At 51.8% G+C, this 19,845-nt stretch overlaps 1 protein-coding gene across 1 annotated transcript; it reads right to left on the bottom strand.

Annotated features, from left to right (window-relative positions):
* Positions 1–17,112: 17,112 nt before the first annotated feature.
* SPPL2C (signal peptide peptidase like 2C) lies at positions 17,113–19,327 on the bottom strand. The gene has a single exon (XM_025925836.2). The coding sequence runs from the start codon at positions 19,255–19,257 to the stop codon at positions 17,224–17,226; it is 2,034 nt and encodes a 677-aa protein (XP_025781621.2). The 5' UTR covers positions 19,258–19,327; the 3' UTR covers positions 17,113–17,223.
* Between the last annotated feature and the right edge of the window lie 518 nt (positions 19,328–19,845).

The raw sequence follows: 19,845 nt of genomic DNA, 5'->3' as shown, positions 1-19,845 counted from the left end.
GCTATGCCTGGAACGATGCTGGAATGAAAAATTCCAGAACCCAAACCCTAGAGCCTTCTAGAAGTTCTGAATCCACTTTAGGAATTGTCTTGATCAATCCTCTCATTTTACAGAGAGGGAAGCTGGGGCCCCAAGAGGGAAGCCACTGAGTGATATAAAGGTAGAGCTGGATTTAGTTATTTATTTTTAATTTTTTTTAATTATTATTTTTTTTTGAGAGAGAGAGAGAGAGAGAGAGACGGAGTATGAGCCAGGGGAGGGGCCGAGAGAGAGGGAGACACAGAACCCAAAGCAGGCTCCAGACTCTGAGCTGTCAGCACAGAGCCCGACACGGGGCTGGAACTCAGGACTGCGAGATCATGACCTGAGCCGAAGTTGGATGCTTCACCGACTGAGCCACCCAGGCGCCCCAAGGCAGAGTTGGATTTAAAGGCAAGTCTTACAGTTCCCGGCCCAGGGTTCCTCTGCAGCACAGCTGAAATGGTGCTGTTAACAAAGGTTGGTGTTGTTTCTGATCAGGGTTCCCTACTGGGGGAGATTCTGCCCTTGGGGACTTATGACGCTGTCTGGAGACATTTTGTGTTGTCACCACTGGAGAGGGAGGGCTACTCATATTGGGAGAGTTGAGGCCACTTGTAATTAGTTATCAAAAGTGGGATCTGGTCACCACCCTATGCCAGGCTCGGCCACAGGCTGTCTCATGGATGCTCCTGTGTGCCTTCTACCTGGAGGTGTGATTTCTCAGCGAATCCACTTTTGGACCATGTGAGCATTTGCTGTGGGGCCTGTCCTGAGCCATGTGGGGTATATGGCAGCATCCCTGGCCTCTACCCACTAGATGTCATCGTACCCCTCTGACTTCCCCTCCACCACCACCAACCCCGGGGAGGAGCAGGTGAATTTTTTTTTTTTTTAATATTGAGGTACAACTTATATACCATAAAATTAGGTGAAGAATTTCTATGACTTTGGTTGTCTAAAAACCTACTAGAAATTCCTCATAATTAGTACTTAAATGTTTGACCAATTGATTTGGCACTGGGCTGTCCCCAGAAAGGCATTTACCTGGACCCAGTATAAAGATGGGATTCTTGTGAGGGATGTGTGTGTGTGTTGGGGGAGGGGGGGTGAGGTCTGTGTGGCGCTCTTGGTGGCACAGTGCCCAGTGGTTGCATGGGGTCATAGGGCTATTTCAGACCAATGAGTTGTAAAGGGAGGTGACAGATGTCACTTCCGGGCTGGAACATTCGATTGCTGGTGAAAGTTCCTCCAGAGCTCTCGCCACCTGCTGAGGTGAGTGTGGAAGCTCGTCACAAGATGCAACCTCCCTCCATCAGGATCTCTGCGTGAGGATCTTGTTGTAAGATCCTTGTTGTAACAAGATCCTCACGAGACATGTAACCTGAGCAGAAAACAAACTCTGGTAAGCCATGGATACTTGGGGGTTTTTTTGTTATTCCACCGCAGTCTCGCCCATCCTGACTGTTACAAGGCACAAACACAGAAATCAGCCGTATTCAAAGAAACCATCCGATTCAAACCAGCCCGTGGAGTTCATTCATGCAGACATAATCTGGGGTTAAAAAGAAAAGCTCGTGAAGTTAATTAACAAACAGTTTATTGAGTTAAAAACACGAGCAAGCTAAAAAAAAAAAAAAACTTGTTTGTGTTATGTTTCAGTTGTTTACAAATTCGGGAGGGTTAAACAGAGCGTGAGCACAGTGAGTGCCCTTTTTCTCGTGCTGTGTGATGTGGGAGATTGACTCTCACAAAGTCATAGAGGGGCTTTTGTGTGTAACAATAGCATCTCAGGGCCCAGTGCTTTGCTTGTTCATCCACAATAACTGCTTTCTCTTGCAAGTTGGGCCAGTGACTTTTGGTTTGGGACATGGAATCAAAATTATGAACAGACTAAAGAAGAAAAATGACACTGAACGTGATAAATACAGGGGAGTGTGTCTCTTTAAGGAAGACACATGTGAAGACCAAACTAGATAAACCGGAAAGAGTGGACCAGTGACGGAAGCGACTCTTTTACAAAGAATTCTTCTGCCCCAATCCCCTTGGGGCCCTGAAGTGTTTGCTCCCATGTCCCTGAACTCCCAAGTAGAAGGCAAAGGGCAGGGAAATGTAAAGCTAAGATCCATTGCCCACTGAAAATCAAAGGCACGTAAAGATAAAGCATTTTGTAGATGAGAAAAATTAGATTCAGTATTCATGTAATTAAAAAAAAAATCTAAAGGGGCGCCTGGGTGGCTCAGTCGGTTAAACGTCCGACTTCAGCTTAGGTCACTATCTTGCGGTCCGTGAGTTTGAGCCCCGCGTCGGGCTCTGGGCTGATGGCTCAAAGCCTGGAGCCTTCTTCCGATTCTGTGTCTCCCTCTCTCTCTGCCCCTCCCCTGTTCATGCTCTGTCTCTCTCTGTCTCAAAAATAAATAAACGTTAAAAAAAGAAAAAGAAAGTAGGAACTTCTTTAAAAAAAAAAATCTATGGCTTAAACTTTAAACCTAAAGAAAAAAAGTGAGGCAGGTCTGTCCGAGATCATTTTCATCGTCCTATTTGTGTGTGCAAACATCATCAGGTGGAGACCCTTAGTGTCGATTCGTTTTTAAGATTCCTAATCGCCAATGCCACTATCAAGCTGTTCGAACTGGGCAAAATGCTCAACTTCTCTGTGCTTGTTGCCTCTTTTGTAAATAAAGGGATTGGAATAGATGACCTCCGGGGGTCTCTTAGCTCTTAAAAAAAAAAAAAATCTGATTCTTTGAAAGGCAGCATCCTGGGGCGCCTGGGTGGCTCAGTCGGTTAAGCAGCCGACTTCAGCTCAGGTCACGATCTCGCGGTCCGTGGGTTCGAGCCCCGCGTCGGGCTCTGTGCTGACAGCTCGGAGCCTGGAGCCTGTTTCGGATTCTGTGTCTCCCTCTCTCTGACCCTCCCCCATTCATGCTCTGTCTCTCTCTGTCTCAAATATAAATGTTAAAAAAAAAAAAAATTAAAAAAAAAAAAAGGAAAGGCAGCATCCTGGAGGGAAGCATGGGCCCATCCTTTGTACACAAATGAGGCATTTTCTGACACAACCGACCTTCCAAATCTGACATTTTAACATCTAAAATAACTTTCTTCCAGTTAGACTGGCTGCTGAAAAAAAAAAAAAAAATCAGGTTTGGCAGCATCCAGGATGCCTTGGAAATGAATGCCTTGAGCTGGGGGCTGATGGAATCGGGAGCCAGTGCACTCTGGGCTTGTGCTACAGAGGGCAGCAGCTGCTCAAGGAGGGACAGCAAGAACAACCAGTGGTCCCAGCCAGTCTCTCAAGGTCTGTCTGCCTGTTAAAGAATCAGTCTTCATATACAGGGAGGCCAGGCCGTGGGCTAGACATGGGAGAATGTGGACACCTCCTGTTTTGTCTGCCTAGGAGTCTCTCCCCTTTTCTTGGAGATGTATGTCCTCTTCTTTAGAAGAAATATCCGCCTGGGGGCGCCTGGGTGGCTCAGTCAGTTAAACGTCAGACTTAGGCCCAGGTCATGATCTCACGGTTTGTGAGTTCGAGCCCTGCGTTGAGCTCTGGGCTGACAGCTCGGAGCCTGGAGCCTGCTTCGGATTCTGCGTCTCCCTCTGTCTCTCTGCCCCTCCCCGCCCGTGCTCTGTCTCCCTGTCTGTCAAGAATAAACACACATTTTTAAAAAAGAGAGAAATATCCCTTTTGTCCGTTTGAACCATGTGGTTCTGATGGGGTCCTTTATAATGGTGTCCACCTCTCTGTCTGTGCAAGTGGGTTTGTGATCCAAACTGGGCTGACCCCAGGACTCCGTCTAGCTGTAACTGGGAGAAGATGCTCCCTTCCTCTCCACCCCTTCCAGGGCTCTAGTCTCATGGAGAAAGTGCCTCTGAGAGAAGCAGGAACAAGATGGGGAGAGGCCTGATAGGGTCTGAGTCCCTGCCCGGACCTTCCCTTGCCCTCCCTGCAGCTGAACCCACAGCCCCCCCTCTCTACCCAAGCAAGTTGCAGGTAACCATTTACAACTCATGAGGCTGGGCTTGTGGATGAGAAAGAAGGAGGAGGAAGTTCCGGAAGCTTTTCTGTGCGTTCAGCCTACGGAAGCCAGCCTTGGAAATGTGCGTGGAGCCAAATCGATGGAAGGTGTGTCCAGCCCAATGACCACTCTGGAAGGGTGGGCAGGACCAGCAACAAAATGCCTCTGGGAAGAGAATTTATGGAAGGGCAAAGAATCTCAGTCTTGGTAAGTGGGGAAAGACGGAAGGGGAGGGGGATGGAGAAATGGCCAAAATCTTAGGAAGTTTGGGGAAAAGAGGATGAGTGGAAAACAGTGGTCAGGGGAAGAAGTAGAGAGGCAAGAAGAGATGACGTGCCATTGTGTTGAAAGACATTTTTGAGAACAGGATCTGAGAAGAGGTCAAAACAGGATACTTTAAGTCTTAAGTGAATTGAGGAGGGCCATTACTGTCCAGGAGACGGAAAAACACTGTGCTACAGAGGAGTATAAACCAACATTAACAGGAAACTCACTTGAAATAGATTCACTCTGACGCTCCCCTCCTCTTCCAGCTCTGTTTACCTTGAAATGACCTCCAATTGCTCAAGGACAGGTTCTACCTTATGTCCAACGTTCTGCCCGCAAAAATGAACGAGACAGACTTTCAGCTGTGATGAGCTGTGGAGGCAGCCTTGCGTCATCCCACCCTCTTCCCCTCACCCTGCCCCTCCAGTACCCAATCCCTCCCGACTTCCCACCCACCTGAGGCTGAGATCCTCACTCCTTCCCCTGGTCCGCCAGTCCCCTCTGATCTGGCCCTGCCTTTCCCTCCTTCCCCACTGCTACCTTGAGGCCGCCCCAAGGAGGTGACCGTTACGCTGAGCTCTAAATAACCAGAAGGAGCCAGCTGTGAAGATGGGGGCAGAGCGTGCCATCTGGGAGACACGGCAAGCTCGAAAGCCTTAAGTCAGGAATAAGCTGGCAAGTGTGGGGACTACAGAGAAGGGGGTGTGGGCAGGGTGCGGAGGGGACGGTGTGGACACAGCCCAGCTTCAAGTTAGAGACATTCGGAGCTGGAAGCAACCCAAGAGGTTGGGCCCTGACCCAACACAGTTATTAAATTAAATTAATTAATTAATCAATTGAATCTTTAAAATTTGAGATAAAATTGACACGTAACACTGTAATACCACCTCCTTTATTTTAAAGATAAGGAAACTGCAGGTCAGAGAAGGTTAGCACTGGTTTAAAAACATTGTAAAAAACTGCACAAGTAATACGTGAAAGCCTTATTGTTAAAAATGCAAAGAATACAAAAAAAGTAAAAGTCCCCTTTGGCACCACCCTACCCACCCTGCGTGCCCCAATCTCTTTCCCTCCGGCCTCTCCAGAAGAATCTCTTTCCCTCCGGCCTCTCCAGAGGAAACTTGGGCCAGTCGGGAGGGTATCTTTCCTAGCTTTTGGGGGTGGTGGACACATTTGTTATACACGCATTTAGGCATGTGTGGTTTTATTTGTGCTTTTCCTTTGCATCAGTGAGATTACACTTTAAAAAAATTTATTTTTTATATTTATTTATTTTTGAGAAACAGAGTGAGACAACGTGTGAGCGGGGGAGGGGCAGAGAGAGAAGGAGACAAAGAATCTGAAGCAGGCTCCAGGCTCCGAGCAAGTGGTCAGCACAGAGCCTGATGCAGGGCTCAAACCCACAAGCTGTGAGATCATGACCTGAGCCGAAGTCGGATGCTCACTCAACCGACTGAGTCACCCAGGTGCTCTGAGATTGTACTTTAAAAAAAAAAATTAAAAATGTTTTATTTATTTTTGAGACAGAGAGAGAGAGAGAGAATGAGCAGGGGAGGGGCAGATAGAGAGGGAGACACAGAATCTGAAGCAGGCTTTAGGTTCTGAGCTGCCAGCACAGAGCTGGATGCGGGATGTGAACCCATGAACTGTGAGATCATGACCTGAGCCGAAGCTGGATGCTTAACCAACTGAGTCACCCAGGTGCCCCAGTGAGATTATACTTTTCTTTCTTTCTTTCTTTCTTTTTTTTTTTTTTTTTTTTTTGCTTTGTAAGCTTTTTCCTTTTTGTTCATGTGGATGCGTTGCGTTCTTTTTTACTTGCTATGTAATATTTCAGGGCTAGATGCAGTGTATCGTTTAACCTTTCCTGTGTTGTGCATTTCCTCTGGGCATTTAGGTTGCTCTTGGTTACTACAAATAGGGCTGTGGCAAATGCCTTTGGACATGTCTTTTTGAACACAAGTAGAAAGATTGTGGTCGGGTAAATCGTAAGCTCTGGAATTCCTGGGTCAAGGGGCACGCAAAATGACATTGTAACCGATACTGCCCAAGTGTCCTCCAAAACAATTGTATCAAATCACACTCCCACCCAAGGTGCGCGATGCAGCCGGCTCCTCCTCAGTACCACCTCCAGCTCTGGATCTTTCTAATCTTTGTAATTCTTTTTTTTTTTTTTTTTTTAAGCGAACTTTTTTTTTTTTTTTTTTCAACGTTTATTTATTTTGGGGACAGAGAGACAGAGCATGAACGGGGGAGGGGCAGAGAGAGAGAGGGAGACACAGAATCGGAAACAGGCTCCAGGCTCTAAGCCATCAGCCCAGAGCCCGACGCGGGGCTCGAACTCCCGGACCGCGAGATCGTGACCTGGCTGAAGTCGGACGCTTAACCGACTGCGCCACCCAGGCGCCCCTCTAATCTTTGTAATTCTTGCCGCTCTGTTGGGTAGACAGTGACCTCTCTCTCTTTTCTGTCATCGTTGTTCTGGTAGTTCTTATTTACCTTTCTATTTGGCAAAAAAGTTTAGGCTAACAGAAAAGTTGTGACAACAGAGTTCTCAGAGACCCTGCATCCAGCTTCTTCTAATGTTAGCATTTTATGTAGCCCTAACACAGTGATCAAAACTAGGACATGAATGCCGGTTCGGTTCTATTAACTAAACTTCAACTTTTATTCAGATGTCACCCACTTTACCACTCATGTTCTGGTCGTTTTCGGTTTTGCTTCCCTAATTACTAGAGAGATTGAACATGTTTTCATATGTATTTTGGCCATCTGTGTTTCTTCTGTAAAATGCTTGCTCAAATTCTTTGCCCATCTTATATCCTGTTGGATTGTTTGTCTTTTTCTAATGATGTGTAGAGGTTCTGTATTTAAGAACACTTCCAAGCTCACCCAACTCATTCGTAACCAAGCTGGGAAGAGAACCCGAGTCTGACCTGATTCCCTCTTCCCAACATGAACACCCTGTCCTCAGTTCTCCTGTCTCTCCCTTCCTTGGTCCCATGCTTGGTGGTCCCTACCTGGGAGATCATGTTCTTATCAGCATCCCTCAGAGAAGCACAGTGGGGCCAGGCTAGCTCATTCGTTTCACTCAGCATTACTGGACTAATGACATTAGCAGCCATCTGGGATGGGCCTTTTCTGGACCAGCTCACTTTCTGGAAAGTCTCCTCTTCCTTGGCCCTGAGACAGACTACAAAGAATGTTGGCTGCCGAGGCCCAAGAATCACCATTTGGCGGATTATCCCTTCCTTAATTGCCGTTCTGGCGATCATAATACCTCCTGCACAGGCAGAACTGGGAGTGCTGGGGGTCCCGCCATTCCCAGAATGCTATCCAGGATGCTCTGACTTCCTCCCAGGGCATTCTCTCACCCTCCAGCCAGAGCTCCAGAAACTGACAGGAGATAGGGGCCAGGGTGGGCACTGCCATGGTCAGGGGTGCAACAGTGTCATCCCTCTTGGCCCTTCTGGTCCCACCCGACCACTGGTGCCTTGAGAAGAGGGGCTGTGCCTTGTTTCTTTGAAATTCTTTTCCCTCTGGCTCTAATATGGGGCTAACGAGAAATCTTGTCATTTGCAGTTATTCTAGACAAAGATGGAGATCAGACAGGGGTACCATTTGCCCCTAGTCTGGTCCCAAACATTTGGAAGGGAGGATGGTGTAGTGTTTTGAATGGCGGCCTCCCCAAAATACACGTCTACCCAGAACCTGTGAATGTGATGTTATTTGGAAAAGGGGTCTTTGTGGAGATAATTAGTTAAGAATCTCCAGTTAAAATCATCCTGGGTGACCCAGGTGGTCCCTAAATCTAACGACAGGTGCACTCATGAGAGAAAGTCAGAGGGATATGAGGAGAAGAGGAGAAGGCCATGTGAAGATGGAGACAGAGACTGGAGTTAGATGTGGCCACAGGCCAAGAAACGGCTGGAGTCACCAGAGCTGGAAGAGGGAAGGAAAGGTTCTCCTAGAGCCTTCAGAGGGAGAACAGCTATACTGATACCTGAATTCCAGACATCTGGCCTCCAGGCTGTGGTTTTAAGCTTCTCAGTTTGTGGCATTTGTCACAGCAACCACATGATACTAACACAGGGGGGAACCAACCAGGACACTAAAACCCATGATCCTTGAAGGGACAATAGACATCATTGGCCCTTTTGCTGCCTGAATAGGAAAGTGAGGGCCACAGGGAGAGGTGACATGCCTCTGACCAGTATGAATGGAGCCAATGTGTTACATTTATATAGAGCAGCTGTGGGGTGGTTTCTCTTTGGCAGACCCACAGGTGACAGGTGGAGAGCAAGACACTGACTCTTCATCATGGAAAGAAGATGGGAATTTTCTCTGTAGCAAATGGAGGGCAGGGAATGGAACTTGCTTACAGCACCTGTGTGAAACATTCAGCTCCTTCCCAGACCTTCTCCAGGGCCTGGGGAAGGACCTCAGAATTCGTCTTTCTGGTGAGTTCCCAGGTGATGGATCAGAGATCATACAGGTAGCTGCTGCTCTATGGCAGTGCTCCTGAGACTTTCATAAACGCATGAACAACCTGGGGGCCTTGTTAAAATTCAGATTCTGATAACCCTTTTTACCATCTGACCCTGCTCCCCCTGCCCTTCATCTCTAGCCACAGCTAATTAAGCCAGGGGTATGCACCCGAGTGAAGGACCCATGGGCTCACCAACAGCCAAGGACAGGACCCTGCCCAAATAGAGTAAATCTAATACATACTTTTTTTCCCCCTTGAGATTCTGAGTGGTGTCTTAATAGAAACCATTGCCCATTGGTGGTGATCCCTGGGCCAAGAGACCATGATCGAGGCCAGTACCCCAGAGTTGGGGCCAGTAAGTACCACAGTGGGCCAAGAGCAAAATGCATGTACAGAGGCAGTTGGCTCAGGGAGGAGCGGGGAGGAAGTGGATACCCAGAAACCATGCAGCCCTGGGAGGCAGAGAGGGCAGCTTTGCTTTCTGACAGCTTTCTAATTTATAATTCCCCAGAGGCCCAATTGAGCTGGTGGCCCTTGTGTCCTGAGAAATCTCATATCCTTCCAATAAGTTCTTCTTTTTGTATGAGATATTTTGAGTAGACACATACTTCTTAAAGCCAAAAGGCTCCTAATTAGTGAGAATGTATCTGTGCCCTCTTCCACCTGCTTTTTGGCGGTAAAACCCTCTGAGTCAGGAACTATACATCCTGTGACTGCTCATCTCCAGGACCTTGGACAGGGCCCTGCACAGGGGTGTTGGGGAGCGTGGACTGGATCTCAGTGGATACTGTGTACACAGGAGTCAGAGGAGGGTGGAAGAAACACATTCCAAGTGAGTGGAACAGCGGGGCAGAGGCATGTAGTGAGAATAAGCGTGTACAGGGAACCACACACACACAGAGGCTGGAGGCTGGTAGGAGGCAAAGTTGGCTGGCAGAGAAACCTGGTTGTGGCTGGTTTTCAACACCAGACTGAGAAGCTGGGGGTTGGTTTGACAGGCAGTAGAGAGGCATCTGAAGTCTTTCAGCTGGAGGGACGTGACAAAGAACAATTGTTCTCTTTTCTGTAACAAAGATCCCAATGGCCCAGGTGAGAGGTGACGTCTTCAAATAAGTTTGTAAAAATGGGAATGAGAAAATGGATTCTAGAGATTTTCCTAGTGCCGAATCAATAGGAAGTGGTAACTGGTCAGACTCCGCGGTAAGCCCCGGAATGGAGAGTATTCCATTAATAAACCAGAATAAGGAAATAGAGATCTAACCTCACTACTAATCAGAGATATGCAAATTTAAAGAGATGCTGTTTCTCATTATATCAAATTAACAAAGATGCTGGTGAGGGTGTGGTAAAATGATCACTTCCCTACTTTACAGCATACACAGAGGATGAATTGTCACAAATATGATTTGGGAAGTAATTCAGCAAAATGAATGACAACCTTCAAAGGTTTTCGTATCCCTAGTTTCCCAGAAATAAAATGGCTAGATCTATCTTACAGACACCTTCTCAAATATATAAAGTAATTTGCAGCCAAAAATATTCTTCATAGGGCTGTAAGAAACAGATCAAACATCCATAAGAGAATATAAAGTCTATGTGGTTATATCTGCTATAGAATACTACATAACCTGCTCCAAATAAAGGTTCAAGGGTTACATAGAATATTTATAGCAAAATACCAATGTATATTGGTATGCATATTTGATTGTAACTATGTATATCCAATTTGACCGCATGTCCGATGTGATTGCAACTATGTAAATGTTGCATATATCCAATGTGTATATCCAGTTTGATGGTAACTATGTAAGTGAAACACACTAAAACCTCTGAAAGGAAAAAAAAAAATGACTGGATGGAAATATACCAAAATTTTAACAGTGATTGTGTTTCCCCCCTACTCTCCTGTCCTTTCTACTTTTTCTCCAGAGTGCAATAATATAACAATAGAAAGAAGTCCCTGGAGTCTGCCCTGAGAATGGTAACTCATACCCCAATCCCTGCCTCTCCCTCACTGACTTCCCCTGTGCTTGGCTCTCCTCTGCAGAAAGAAACACACAGACTGGGAGTTTTGCTGTTTTATTGCTTCTTTGTCTCCTCTGTTCTGTAAAATGTTTCATTTTCAAGCACAGTGCTGGGTACATAGGCGCCTGTGTGAGGGATGTTTGTGGACCAGTACATATGAATTTCCTGTGGCTGTTGTAACAAATTACCACAAGGCCGGCGGCTTAAAACAACAGATGCTTATTCTTTCACAGTTCTGGAAGCCAGAAGTCTGAAGTCAGTATCCCCCAGCTGAAATCAAGGGGTCAGCAGGCTCGTGCCCCTTCTGGAGGCTATGGAGGGGAACTGGTTCTTTCCTTTTTCCAGCTTCTGGTGGCTGCTGGTGTTCCTCGGCGTGTGGCTACATCATTCTCATCTTTGCCTCCAGCATCACAGTGCCCAAGCCACTTCTGCGTGCAATACTTCTCAGCTTCTTTCATATTAGGACTCCTGTGATTACACTCAGGGCCTGCTCAGATAATACAGGATAATCTTCTCATCTCAGGATCCTTAGCTTAATCACATCTGCAAAGTCCTCCTCTCCCCCTCCCCCCCCCCCCCCCCCCCCCCACTTCATGGAGGGGAGCATTCACAGGTTCCAGGGACTAGGATATTGATACCTATTGGAGGGACATTATTCAATTGACCACAGTCAGCTTTAAGGATTAAGCAAGGTTGGGTGGAGATCAGACCCGCCCTTGGCTTACACTCTCTTGGCTGCAGCAGTGGATGGCCTGGAGGAGATCCTGAGCTGTGACCGGCCAGGATTCTCAGGAGACCTGCCCTTCCTGCCAAAGTTCACTTCACTGACTGGGTCAGAACTGCAGGCACGGTGAGGCTTTGCCCAGGCTGGGTTATGAGGGGCCCGAGATTTTTCCCAGAGTAATTCTTTTCTCTTTGGACTCAGGGGCTTCCTGCTTTAAGAAGACCGAGTATGTGGGGGACATTGGGCTGCAGGAAGCAGTCCCTGAGAGGCAAGCATTTGCATTCCAGCAAGGGTCTCCTGTTTATGAAGGATTCTTGGGTGAGTTTCCAGGTTCCTGGTTGCCTTTGTCACTGGCTTGCTCTGTGACCTCAGGCAGGCTGCTTTCTCTCTCTGTCCTCAGTTCTGGAGAGCTCTGGAAGATGTCTGGAGGCTCTGCTAACACTCTCACTCAGACCTCACACACCTTTTTCCCTGCCAATCTTCTCTACTATTCAAGTCCCTAAAAGGCTGGGGGAAGCTACTGAAAGGCATTTCTCAGAATACCCCAGAATTCTAGCAGCCCAAGGGTCTCCCAGCAGCAGCCTCAGTTTCCCTTTCCAGCTTCCCTTCCTGGGATCTTTCCGAGACCATGTCTCCCGATCCCAGGTGGGCGCAGACTTCCATGCCTGGTGGAGCTCTTGTTGGCAGTCCTAGAGGCGAGAGGCTAAGTCCTGGGAAGAGTTACTCCTAAAGATAAAACTAAGCATTTGGAAAGTGAACCAGTGGTGAGCACGGATGTGTTCCCAAACAAAATGAATAATTGCTCAGGTGTGTGTGGGAAGGGCATCTATGGGCCTCCAAGAAGAAGGATGAGGTCTGGCCTCAGGGTGGGAGGCCCATACGGAGTCCAATCTCCCAACAATGGTCTACGTGCTGGCGGCCACAAACACGTCTTCATGGTGGCCTGATTCTTCTTCTTCTTCTTCTTCTTCTTCTTCTTCTTCTTCTCCTTCTTCTTCTTCTAATTATTTCTTTTGGGGAGAGTGGAAGCGGGGGAGGGGCAAAGAGAGGTGAACAGAGGATCTGATGCGGGTTCTGCACTGACAGGCTGACAGCAGCAAGCCTGATGTGGGGCTCAAACTCACAAACCCCAAGATCATGACCGGAGTCGATCCCCAAGATCATGACGCTCAACCGACTGAGCCACCCAGGCGCCCCACGCTGGCCTGGTTCTATGAGAGGGGATGAGCCTCAGAGCGTGAACCATCTCCAAGCATTAAGGACATTCAGCGGTGCTGTGCTGGAGCTTTTTCATTTCATAAAATATCAAAATACTCTCAGACCCTTCTCCAGGACACCTCCACCTTCTCACAACAAGCTTCTAAAGCGTTACCCCTGGGCCCGAGGAGCTTCAGAACTCTGCTGATGAGTAGGTTAGTATATATTTTTGGAATATCATCCCTAATTGTGGTTATTCCAAAGTTCCCTAATGGAATGCCCCTCCCTGGCCCTTAGGGTGTGAGCCCGCCTGCTCTTATCTTACTGACCAGCAGGTGGCAGCACAAAAGCGCTTAAAATTCAGCATTGCTGGAAAAAAAGGCACAGAACCTTCCTTGCTTCCATCTAACTACAAAGGGACCCACCTGCCTGGCTTGCTGGAGGTGTCCTTGTTCACCTGCCCACCCACCACATCCCACTGGGCCTGGAAGGAGCGACCAAAAGAAGAGGATGTCTCCATTTCTGGGAGCTCAATCCTGAGGAACTATAAGCTGATTTGGGAAAGATGGCATGTGGGGGCATTTAAGTGCTGTCCTAGAGATTTCTGCTCTAAAACCTGGTTTCTTGTAATGCGATAATGTGTATGCCTAGTCTGTTGTCAGTGCTTGGCAGATGTTAGCTGTTTATACCCTACCTCACCCCATTTAATCTTTATAACAAACCTGCAAGGTAAGTCTTAGCAAAAACCGTTTTACAGACGAGGGTATTGAGGCGCAGAGGGGTGGCCTTGGTTGTTCCGTGTCACGGGGTGAGCGCATAGCCGTGCTGAGCTTTGAGGTCTCAGTGACCCAGAGTCTAGCTGTGTCCTCCTGCGCTGGTTGAGGAGACGCTTCACCCTGAATCACAAACCTTCCTTCTCAACACGCACAACTACTCCTCAGGGAGAATGGAGGGCTGTACCTCCTGAGAGGCACAGGGTAGAGGGCTGAGTAGACCCCGAGTTCTCCTGGAAGAAGAATGCTTTGCACACCAGGATGTGTGCAGGAAGGGGTGTTGAGGCATGAAGCTGGCCCCAGCTGTTGCGCTGGGAGGTAGAAGACCAGAGTTGTGTTCTATTTCTGCTATCCCATTGCTGTGTGACCTTGGGTAGGTCCTGACCCTCTCTGGGCTTTCCTTTCCTCATCTATGGATTAGAGCACCTCATGGGTCCTTGCTGGTTCTCACTCTCCAGGGAATCCAGAAGGGCACCAAACTCTTCATTAACTCAAAAAGGCCAAGGCTGCCACTATTCACCTCATGGGGTTCTTGCCGGGATTAAATGAGGCCACAAAGAGAAAGGCTGGGTAGCCCGAGCAAAGCACGGCCCCGGCGCCAGGCCTCGGCCACCTGGAGCCCTGCATGTGGCCTCAGGAAGCTGGTTTCTGCCCTGGCCCCGTCTTAGGCTCCACCTGTCACAGGTGGAGCTCTCCCAGAAGCAGATGCTAAGACGGAGTCAGGAATGCCAAGGAATCAGAGGAAGCAGGCGGGGCGGGGCCGTCAAACAAGGAGGCAGGCCTGCCTCCATCTCTGCCGGGGTAGCGGGGCTTGGGGGCAGATGTCCAAGCCCTGGCACCGCTGTCTTGCTTGGTCATGAGCTGGCCCTCCGAGTCTCCCATCTTCCTGCAAAGCAATCTGGGCCGGAATGAGGAGACGGCCCCTAGAGGGCGCTGTCGACCACAAGCCCTCCTTGAAGGGGCGTCTGAGCATCGCATTGCAATGTCTGCCTCACCAGGAAAGGGCCGCCCTGCCCTCTGGGGTGGGAAGTCCAGGCATCAGCACCCTCACTCCCTCAGGCCCCAGGCGGGCCTGGTGGGGAAGGGCTGCGTCGGAAGGGAACAGCAGCAACAGGTCACAGCCCAGGTGCACATGTGTGCACAGGTATGTGCGAGGGCCCAGTACCGGGCCCACACATGCGTGTGGAAGTACGTGTGTGTATATGCATGTGTATCCGAGGGCCCTGTATGGACGTGTGCGCATATCTTCACGCGTGTTCAGGTGTGTGTGTGCACATGTGAAGCATCCTGTGGCCCTCTGGGGGAGGGGGGCTGCCAGCTCTGGGCACCTCTGACAGGTGGCGGCTTGGTCCGGCCACCTGGCTTCAACCCAGTCTCTGGGAAGCAGACCGGCAAAGTGAGGCAGAGCCCACAGTTAAAAGGAGACGTTGGCTCTGGGGTCAAGGCGGGAGCAGAGGCCCGTGGGCCACCAGAGGAGCAGCACTTACAAGATTTCTGGGGCCCAGGCTCAGCCCCTGACCCGTATGGTTTGTGCTCACCGCAGCCCCTAGGTAGATCGTATTATTCTTCCCATTGTCTAGACAGCGTGTCCTCTGAATGCTTGCCTCTGCCGGGTCGGGCCGTGAGGACAGAGTCCGACTCGCCCTTCCCTGAGTCCAGTTCAGACGTGGATGGAGGGTGGGGCCTCCCCCCCCAGACCCTCCCCTTGAGAATCTTCCTCTTGGAGGTAGGCGTAGGCCCCGCCATGGGGACACCCACTGCGCAGGCCCCTCCCTGACCACAGCTTCCTGGGAGACAGGTCCTTTGTCCCCCGCTCTGGGGGCGAGGGGGCTGAGAGCCCTCCCCACCAGGCCTGGTGCAGGGATGTAGCCCACCCCTGGGAGGCCCAGTGACGCAGGGCAGCAGTGGGGAGGCTGCTTGGGCTGGGGGTGAGCCAGGGCCTGTGGAGGCCCCTCTGTCCGGGCCAGATGGCTGCCGGCTCCAGTGGGAGGAGCTGCCAGCTCGGCCGGTCAGTGTCCTGGCCCAGACTCCACGCTCTGCCCTTGTCCGGCTCGGGCCTTCAGGTGCCGTTTGCGGAGGGGTCAGTGAGGGGGCTTTCTTCGAGATGCCTGTTACCTGCACCCCTGCATACCCAGGGCCCAGCCAGCCCCTCAGAGTCCCATCGCCACACTGACCAAGGCCCTGTAGGAGCCCAGGGAGGTGGCCTGCACGGTGGGGCCTTCTCCACCTTGTCCCCTTTTCCTCCATAGTTCATGCTGGATCAGCCCCTCATTCATTCGTTCGTTCATTTGTTCACTCATTCATTCATCCATTCCTCCATTCCTCCAACAAACAAATGAAGCGCCTAACGACATACCATCCCTGTTCTGGGCTCTGGAACCACCTGGATGAACAAGACAGAGTGGTCCCTGCCCTCATGAAGCTGATGCTGGACTGGGGGAGATGAGAAAACTAGTAAGCAGGTGTAGGGGAGAGTGACTGAGGCTGGGCTTTCTTTAGAAAGGGTCTTCAAAGAAAGTCTCCCTGTGGGGGGGGGGCATTTGAAATGGGACTGGAAGAAGAAGGAGCCAGCCAGTCCCAATCCTGGGGGTGGGAGGAGCAGGAAGTTCCAGGTGGGGGAACCCTACTGGGGGAGGATGGGTGTGGGGGGGTCTGGTGTGCACTCCCTGACCCGAGGAGGTAGGGCAGGGGTGCAGGGTGTGGAGGGCTTGGGGGGGAAGTTGTGGCCAGAACTCAAAGGCTTGTGGGCATTGGATTTAGGAGAGTAATAGAAACAGAATGAACATTCATAAAGCATTATGTCAGTCACCTGACATAAGCCAACTATTCCAACCTTCCCCAAATCCTATGATAAGTAGAGTTGTTATTATTATCCCATTTTACGGATGAGGAGACCATGCCCCTAAGAGATTAAATCACTTGCTCAGTGACACACTGTGGGTCAGTGGCAGAGTTGGAATTTCTGGGGGGACAGCTGGTTCAAGAACCCTAACCGTTGGACCACACTGCCTCTGTGGATATGATTCCCTCACCTCCAACATAGACTCCTCCAGGAGGCCTTCCTGACCCCCGGGTTTGTTTCCTCTGCTTAAGCAACATATAACCGCACCATCCAGCCTAAAAAACCACGGGGGTACTCAAGAGGTCATCTTGTTTATGCCTCTGCCTCCAGGTAGATATGGTATTATAAGTCCCATCTTGAATATGGAACTGCTGAAGCCAGAGGGATTGGTCCATGTCCAGAGTCGGTGAGGGAAGTATGGGAGCCAGGGGTGTGGTCGAGGAGCAGTAATGGTTCAGTTGGACCCGACCATGAGGAAAAGATAGGTGATGAGGGATGGGACCTGTCCACCAAGCTGAGGAGCCGAGGCTCTGGCGTGGAGGGTGGGCAGTGGGGGAGAGGGGAAGTCACTGCCCAGTAAGCCCTGGGAGCAAATCCTGGCCTTGCCGAGTAACTTCGTGTGAGTCCTGTGCCCTCTCTGAGCCTGTTTCCCACTCTGCACGATTTGGGGTTGGCACCTCTCCCAAGAACCCTCCAGGCCTTACATGGACTTACTCTGTGGCCACTGCTTTCTTACAGTCCCAGCAAAAAATGGAGCTCTGTTGGGTAGACACGGAATATCTTTAATGCCCTGATTTCCTTTTGACCGCGTGTGGCTTTGCTCTGAGGTATTCTGCCGGACCTTCTAGAGGCACGTGTCTCCGGGTGCTGGTTCACAAGGGAGCCTGGGTCGACATGCTCTCCTTTACCTTCAAGCCCTTCCTCTCGTGGAGCCCCGTCCAGGGCAGGCCGGCGTCGTGGGCCTGGGCCTGCACGTGGCCCGGCTCTGAGGGCAATGGCATCGGTGGCATCAGAGGAATCAGCTCCTCCGAGGCCCCAGGGGAGGCACGAGGAAATTCGTCAGTGTCCAGGCTGGCATCGCTCCAGCCCTTGGAGCTATCGCTGTGGCCATCCGGACCAGCGGCTTCATCCTCGGATATGGTGGCAATCTCGGCTGTGTCCTCTTCAAGGTTGGTGTCTGAGTTCCCTGCCAGGTGGCTGGCGGCCCCCTCAAACTTGCTGGCTGTGTGGACGTCTGCCGTATCCTCCCGCTTCTGCGCGGAGCCAAATGAAGGGGCGCCACGCAGCCCGGCCACAGCCTGGGCGGGTGTCTTAGCTCTGCCCTGGCCTGTCCAGAAGAGGGCGAGCTCTTGGCGACAGGCGGCCACGGCCAGGCTGGTGAGCAGGGTGCTGGACACCAGGTACAACAGGGCGGGCTGGCCCATCTGCATGAGGACCATGGCGACAAAAGTGACCAGCAGGCCCGCGGCATAGGCCGCCGTGCAGGCCACAAAGTAGACCTGGCGGGAACGGACTTGCACATCAAAGCGGTGACAGTAGGCCACCAGAAAGCCAGGGACCACAATGTCACCGAAGCCGAGGATGGAGAAGGGCTGGTCACACAAGGTCAAGGATGAGAAGCTCAGCCAGGGCACTTTGAGCACCATGGGCAGCCTCTCGCGGCTCACGGAATCTACCGGGCCCGCCGCCACCCCCACCATGATGCTCTCACCGGTCCTGGTGAGGAGGGGCGTGACGAAGACAAAGAAGACATCGAAGGCCAGCAGGGCCAGCAGGAAAGAGGCACAGTTCCTGAGCGTGGGCAGCCGCACGCGCCGCAGGACCAAAAGGCAGTAGGCCACGCCCAGCGCGTCCTGCAGGAGCCACGCCCAGCTGTCCTCGTTCCGGTGGGCGATCCAGAGGACGGTCACCGCCGCGCACAGGCCGCCCAGCAGCAGCAGGGGCAGCTGCAGGCAGGCGCGGTGGCCAGGCAGGGGCCAGCGGTATTGCTGCAGGGGCAGGTGGCGCACCAGGGGGGCCAGGCAGCTGTAGAGGCCGGTGCCCGCCCCCAGGCCGAAGACGGCGATCATGACGTAGACAAAGCAGTCGTAGAAGAAGTAGAGGAGCAGCATGATGGAGCAGGACATGGTGACCACCGCGCCCGTCATGGCCGGCGTGAAGTCCACCGGCGCGCCCTCGTCTTCCTCCTCCTGTCCCCGCGGGGCGGCCACTGCTTCCTGCCGGTGGTGACCGCCGGGCCCCCCTCCCCCCCGGGCCCGGCGCCGCTGCAGCCGGTCAGCCTCGGTCAGGCCGGCCCAGTAGCCGCCAGCGGCCACGGTGCCCACGGCCAGGATGAAGGTGATCACCATGTTGTAGTCGAGGACGGGCTCCGGGGGCGCATACAGGGCCACGCGGACCTCGGCGCTGCCGTGGGTGTGGCGGAGGATGTCGAGCATGTCGTTGTAGCGGAGCACGGCCACGGGGATGGTGAGGCCGGGCAGGGGCTGGTGGGGGTCCTGGGGCGCCGGGGTGGTGTCTGAACACTGCTGGCCGTTGACCCGGCTCACGATGAGCAGCCCGTGGGCGCCTTGGCCCTGAGCCAGCCAGCCCTTGGCGTAGAAGCTGCAGTTGCCCCTCATGACCATGGCGGTGGTGTGGCGGAGGGGCCGCCGGCGGGGGGCGCCGGGCCGGACCTGGCGGGAGGAGTCCTTGCCTGGGCACCAGGGTGCCATGGTACCATCGTGCAGGGGCAGGAGTGGGGCGTGGTGCAGGTCCCGGGGCAGGGTGACATAGTCGGAGCTGAACAGGATGCAGTAGTCCTTGCTCCAATTTTCTGACACCACGTGGACCACGCCATACTCCCCCCGGGCAGCGGTGTTGGTGAGGAGGAGGAGGAGGAGGAGGAGAAAGAATCCCAGGAACGCCATCCTCCTCAGCCACCTACTGCTGCATCCCAACGTGGCAGCGGCTCCCAGCGGGGTCCCCTCTCCCAGGGGGTGGGTGTGGCCCTCTGTCATAGAGCAGCCCTGCCTCCTGTCTGGGAAACCAACCCGGGCCCCACCTACCTAGTCACAAAGCGGTGCAGCCCGGGCTCAGGGTGGTGCTTTGGAGCACGGGGTCCCTCTCAGGATCCTGTTCCCTAACACTGCCTCCCGCAGAGAGGTCACCTGGGTCCCCACTCTGCTCAGTCCCTGGTGGGTCTGGGTCAGGTAATCTGAAATACGAGGTGGGAGGATGGGATGGAGGATCCCAGACACAAAGTCTGGACCAACTTGGCCCCTCACTGACTGGGTGACTGGGCAGATGCCTCTTCTCTCTGCACCTGTTTCTTCAGCGGCCAAGAAATGAGGACATTGAGCAGAGAGTTTCTGAAGCTATTGCAGACTTTTATTGAGCAGTTACTAAGTGCCAGATACTTTATCTGTACTCAGTGGGCCCTTGCAAAGAGGTATTGCTATATCCGACCGGCCTGAGGCTGCATGCTGTCCTTCAAAGTCCATGCCTCTTTGTATTGA

Source organism: Puma concolor, chromosome E1 (genome assembly GCF_028749965.1).
Source record: "Puma concolor isolate L17-30 chromosome E1, mPumCon1.1.hap2, whole genome shotgun sequence".
Lineage (NCBI taxonomy): Eukaryota > Metazoa > Chordata > Mammalia > Carnivora > Felidae > Puma > Puma concolor.
The sequence above is the reverse complement of the archived record's forward strand: the minus strand, read 5'-3'. Positions and strand labels throughout refer to the sequence as shown.